General features: G+C 33.8%; 1 protein-coding gene across 1 annotated transcript; it reads right to left on the bottom strand.

The window, feature by feature from the left end:
* Positions 1-2,921: 2,921 nt before the first annotated feature.
* Positions 2,922-3,924, bottom strand: LOC118056890 (uncharacterized). The gene has a single exon (XM_035069309.2). It carries the CDS (start codon positions 3,828-3,830, stop codon positions 3,033-3,035), a length of 798 nt encoding a protein of 265 aa, XP_034925200.1. The 5' UTR covers positions 3,831-3,924; the 3' UTR covers positions 2,922-3,032.
* Positions 3,925-5,841: the final 1,917 nt, after the last annotated feature.

Genomic DNA, 5,841 nt, shown 5'->3' with positions numbered 1-5,841 from the left:
ATAGTTTTTTTTTTTTTTTTATGTGAGGTAATCTCGTTCTCATGATCTAGTTTGTGAACTTAGTCAGTTGGGAATTGGAATTCATAATTTTTTTTATTTGATTTCTATTAAGTTATCCTGATCTCATAACTTGGGTCGTGGATTTTCTGAATTGACTCTAATTATTTTTTTTTTTTTTTTTTTTTCAAATTGTTTCTTTTATGATCTTGTTATTCAACAATGGATTGATTGAGAGCTAAGCTTTGTTGTTGTTTTTTTTTTATTTTTTTTAATCTTATATAGGATAATATTGTTTTCCTGATTTGGATTGCAAGTTTAACAAATTTACCAGGGTGACTCGAGCCATTTTTTTTTAATTAATTCTTTTTTGTCATTCAATATTTTGGCTAATTAGGAATTGTGTTTTCTAATTTATTTTTTTTCTTTTATATAGTTATTACGATATTATAATCCAAAGGTTTTACAAGTTAATTATAGTCGATCCAAATCATCTAATATATCGTGTGTGTGTTGGGGGAATATATATATATATATGGGGGGGGGGGCGGCTAACCAATGTTCCATGTACTGTATTACATCTAGTTGATGAGAATCCAAATCAGCTTGACATGGTAACACCTAAGTTGGTCTTTTATAAATTACTGGTACTTAAAACCCTCATCCAATTCTGCTACTTCACTTCATGCTGATGAAGACTGATGCGCTGGCATTCTGAAGAATTGACATAACCTTGTGACAGTAACCTTCAGTCATCTTACAATATCGTGGACGCTCGATGTGATTATTTGAGTACATTATAATAATTAGTAAGTATATGATAAGATAAGATCAATATAAATGCTTGCTAATTGGTAATTAATATTTTAAAAATATCCTTTCTTCGAAGTAAATAAACAGTGCTCATTTCTTCTCTGGGATGATAAGTTATAATCTCTTGTTTTTATGGAGAAATTAGTTGACTCTGAAATGTTATGAAAAACTCTTACGACACATGCAGTAAGGAAAATCCATAGCACTTAAATGGTTATATGGAAAATGCTGATGCTATTCTGATATCCCTTCTGTCCACGAAGATGATTTGCCCAGAATCCTTAGCCATTCTCTTTCGTGCGTGTGGATGGCCCTAAATGGTTTTCTCATCATGCCTAGCTACCCATCTTCATCCATGATTCTGGGCAAGTGAAAACCACATGAACATCCCCAAACTTCGTGTGTCACGTGAGCATCTAACACAAGGTAGGTAACACCTGAGAAGTAAAGGTCTTCGGACACTCACTGTTCACTATAGCTTAAAAAATCTAGTTCGATATAAACTATGTAAATTTGTTTTCTTTCTATGGCTTTTCGAGTGTCCCACCAAAACAATAACAGAACAGTACAACTTTACCTAGCAAGTCTTTACTTCTCCTCGAAGATTATAGCAGCAAGTTGCCCATCCAGGTGGGTATGCCGTGTCACGTCTTATCCTACTCTTCAGGCCCACAAAATTTGGATGGATTCTTCTAGATCCATTCACTCGCTTTCTATGAGTTTTGAGACACGGGGAGTGTTGAATCAAGCATGCTCGTTCGATTTGGGAGCTGGTTAATTACCTTTGAACTACGAGGAACCAGCCGTATAGATAGAAATTGAATTTTGACGTGAATCCATGAAAGTGAAAGCTCTTGAGTTTATAACCACAGGTGTAAAGAGCTCATAGATTCGTCGGCCACATGAGCCGTACCATGCAAACAAGACGTCAATATCTCATCTCTCTCATACAACATGGAAACAATGTTTTTGTGTTTCCATGCTGTAACAACAATAATGTGTTGAAATAACTTCCCAAGTCCATGGCTGTCGTCGGTATTGATTCAAGATTCAATCGAGAGCATATATAGGTAACCAAGCACGAAGCTGGATTGCCTAAGATCTTTCATCAAAAGCTCGATGACAAGTTCATATGGTGATCACTGCAAAAGAAGCATGCGTGGCTAGTTGAGTGTCCTTGTTATTTTTGGAGGAAGTAAATATCTGATTTTGGCTTGATTTTTACTTTTGTTCTCCTATATATGTATCACATAAGTGAAAAAAGAATACATTTTGAAATTTAAGATCAAATAACTTAATACTTGTTTAAAAAATCTATCAATTGCAAAGTTTGGTAAACATGAAATTGAATTCAAACAATAATCGATGCCAAACCTTGATTCTTGAAAAGGATGTGAAAAATCTCCAAAAAGTGCATTTAAGGTCATGTATGTTCGTAAAAAAAAAAAAATTAATTCCTTTTGAAATGTGAATTCGTGGAAAATAGATTTTTTTTTAAAAAAAGGATTATTTTTCAATACTCAAGAGTATTATTATAAACAAAATATTGGGTCATCATTGGGGTTTTTATTAATTAAAATTTCCAGTTATCTTGATAAAAATTTGATATGTTCATATATCACTTGATCCGTGAATGCTTTCACCGACCATTATGAGCATTACTTTTGGCAAAAGAAGTTCCCAAGTGAAGGGGGTAATTGTGAATTACTCTCTCCAAGTGTGAAGAAAAAATGGACTTCTGCAATACTGCAGGCGGACAAAATCTGTCAATCTTTCATCTTTTGTCTTATATAATTACAGCAGGTCCTCCTGATTTCAATCTAGACATGAATATCGTTGTCATATGGGTCTCTTATAAGCATCATGAATATGATCATATAATTAAGAACCACAAATATTTAGGTCTGTTGCAAATTGTCGATAAAAGTTTCTCAGTTTGACAAGTTACGACGACTGTTGAGCTGTTTCGAGAGAAATACTGGATACACTGATGTATATTACTAATGAAGCTACTGATAGATGAAGGCCATGCAAATATTTGTGGGTTCTAACTGTGTTAGATGCCATTAGCTAGATTAAAGTTCAAGAAGAAGAAGAAGAGGAAGAGGAAGAGGAAGAGGACAAACTGTATAGATTAATGTGATTAATAAGGCTGTCTGTATTAAACAGAACGAGACAATTATACATCGTTTACAAACATGATAATTGGCTGATAATATGAATTAATTAGCCAAGACTAGATATTGTTGTTGAGCTTCAGTTCTTATCTCTTCTCTCGTCTTTCTAATGAATTCTTCAAACTTCTCGTTCAACTCTTGTGTACTCAGCACTCCATTTTCTTCACCATCGTCGACATAATATTCTGCTTGAGTAGTGGCATGGAATTCCTCATCATTCAAGGGCTCTACCTCCTCATGTCCTTGAAGAGAGAGTTCACTTCCATGGTCTCCTTCTTTCCCAATAATCAAGAACCCAATTCCTCCATCTCCTTTGTGATCATCATCTTTTTCTTCTTGATCTTCCACGATGAGCACCTCAATTTCTCTATCTTCTGTTCGTCCGTGATCATTATCATTCACGAACCCATCTTCTTTCGTAGCAGCAATGTTTTCTTGCAGGAAACCATCAACATTCTCCACCAAACCTGATCCATCCCCCGGCAGCACTGGCATTCTAGACTCCGATGTGGCATCTCCATACGTCTTGAAAGAGTGATGATCATCAATAGTGGGGCTCTTCGATGAAGAACTGGCCAAACCCGAGTATTTAGCGAGGAAAACTAGGAGTCCATTGCAGAGGAGGAAGATGCAGTTCTTGTCTAAGGTATGGGTAAACAACTGGACAGGAACTGTAGACAAGTAGAAGTACAAGGAATGAAGGAAAGAAGGACCAGAGGAATAATTAGATAAAAGCAAGGAAAACACTGAAACTGAGAGTAGGAATTGGGTTATTTTCTTTAGAATCCGAGACTCTGTTAGCTTACTCAGGCCTCGTAGGTTTGGATGCTTAGCTCGGTTCATCTTTTCTTTTTTTAATCTTGAAGGAGAGGAGGAAGAAGAAGAGGAAGAGTTAGGAGGGGCTGGTGGTTCCTCGGTTGGTGTGTCAAAACCCAGCAAGTACACCTCTCTTTATATAGACCATAGAGAAACTGCGATGGACAGAGATGTGCGATCGTGTCGTGTATTACAAATAACATTACTAAAATACCTTTCATTAGGGGCATATAACATCCAGGAAATCAAGATTTTAGTCCACTAAGAAATCGTTTGGGAATAGGTTAAAATCTTGTTTCTTATAAATTTATTTATTTTGTTAAAATTTAATATAATTTATATATTTTAGATCGTTTTGATGTGCTGATATAAAAAATAATTTTTAAAAAATAAAAAAAAATCATTAGCATGCATTTCAGCATAAAAAGTTATTTGAAAAGCAACCGCTACCACACTGTCAAACATATTCTAATTATCATACACGTAGATCATCTAATAAAAAGAATTTTGGATTAAAAGATTTATTTTTTCTACAATTTTATATTCGAGTCTTTAATTATTAATGCTAATAATCACCGAATATTTATTTAGTAATTAATTTTAGGACCCGTAATGATTAATTAAGATACACATCAATTAATCTGAAAACTACACGTAAATAAAAAAAAAATTAGTAGCCCTTGAAAGATGTGTGGTGGTCGGGGTTTGCCCGAGCGGCGAGGGTATCTACTTGAAGAGGATACCTGAAATATTCTCAGCCAGCCAACCCACCGGTAAGACGTGGTTATCTACAAGCTTACCAGTTAGAAGGTGGCTGCTTTCTACTTTTGTAAATCGATCATGTGCCAATCACAAGGCGGTCAGGACCAGCAACTGCACTCAGAAAAGAAAAGGAGATTCACTTTTAAAAAAGTTAACTACTCCACTGTAGATTTCAATTAAAAACACCACTTAAAGTATTTTAAAATATATTTTTATTTTAAAAAAATTTAATTTTTAATATTACCATCTTAAAATAATCTAAAAACATTAAAAAAATAAAATTATTGAGGTTCCCAATGGCGTGTAAGACAATATTTTGAGTTTTTTTCCTGAAAACAAAAAGGGATGTCGCTGTAGGTGTGGTTGATTTGGATACTGTAGCGCAGGAGGCTTCGGAAGGAAGCATTTATTTTCAGCGAACTTCCCATGATACCAACTTCAAGCATTTTTAGCATCATTACATAATTGCGATCGGACCAGCTTTGTTTGTTGCCATATAATCTCATTGGTCACAATATCTTTCCACGTGTTAGCATTTTCACACATGCACTCCCAGTAAATAATTAAAGTTTTTTTTTTTTTTGTAAAAACAAAATTAGAATGGTTAGTTAAGTAAAAAAATAAAATGGGTTTAGGACTAAGTAAAATTACCATTTTAGCCTTTATTCTTTATTTTTTAAAAGCTTTACTTGAAGGATAGGATGTTCTTAGCACACCATCAATTTGTCATTTTTAATTTGTTTGAACGCAACACTGCTTTATATTTTTTTAATAATAGTGCATTTATTGTATTATTCTTGGAAAGTAAATAATTAAAAATTTTGTTTTAGTAGCTGTGTGGTGGTTTTAATTTTATTATGAATAGTTGAATCACACAAAAACCCTTAATATGCAAATTTGTTTGTTAGCCTTGATTTTAGGGGCTTGATAGTTAATTTGTTACTGGGTTTTTTTGTCATTATCATTTAATCCCAAGAGCATTTTTTATATATAATTTTATGAATAGTTGGATAACTCTATTACCCTTGACATTTAAATTTTTTAGCATTGACTTCAAGAGCTTGGTTGTAATCTCATAAAGGTATTTTATTATTGTTGTTTAGTTATAGGGGAGTTTTTGGTTTTTCACACATAAAATAAAAGGTTTTATTTTTTTATGTGTGCCTGACACATATCATCAACTCTATTGTTTTGGGCAACGCATGTGGCTGATGATGGTGGTTCAAATCAAGCTTCCGTTATATTATTTGATGTGTCTTGGCTGACAAGGGTATTT

Source organism: Populus alba, chromosome 1, assembly GCF_005239225.2.
Source record: "Populus alba chromosome 1, ASM523922v2, whole genome shotgun sequence".
NCBI classification, from domain to species: Eukaryota; Viridiplantae; Streptophyta; class Magnoliopsida; order Malpighiales; family Salicaceae; genus Populus; species Populus alba.
This window is presented reverse-complemented; position numbering and strand designations above follow the sequence as displayed.

Excerpts from the sequence above, each read along its gene's own strand:
- LOC118056890 (XM_035069309.2), bottom strand. The coding sequence starts at position 3,830 with ATGAACCGAGCTAAGCATCCAAACCTACGAGGCCTGAGTAAGCTAACA.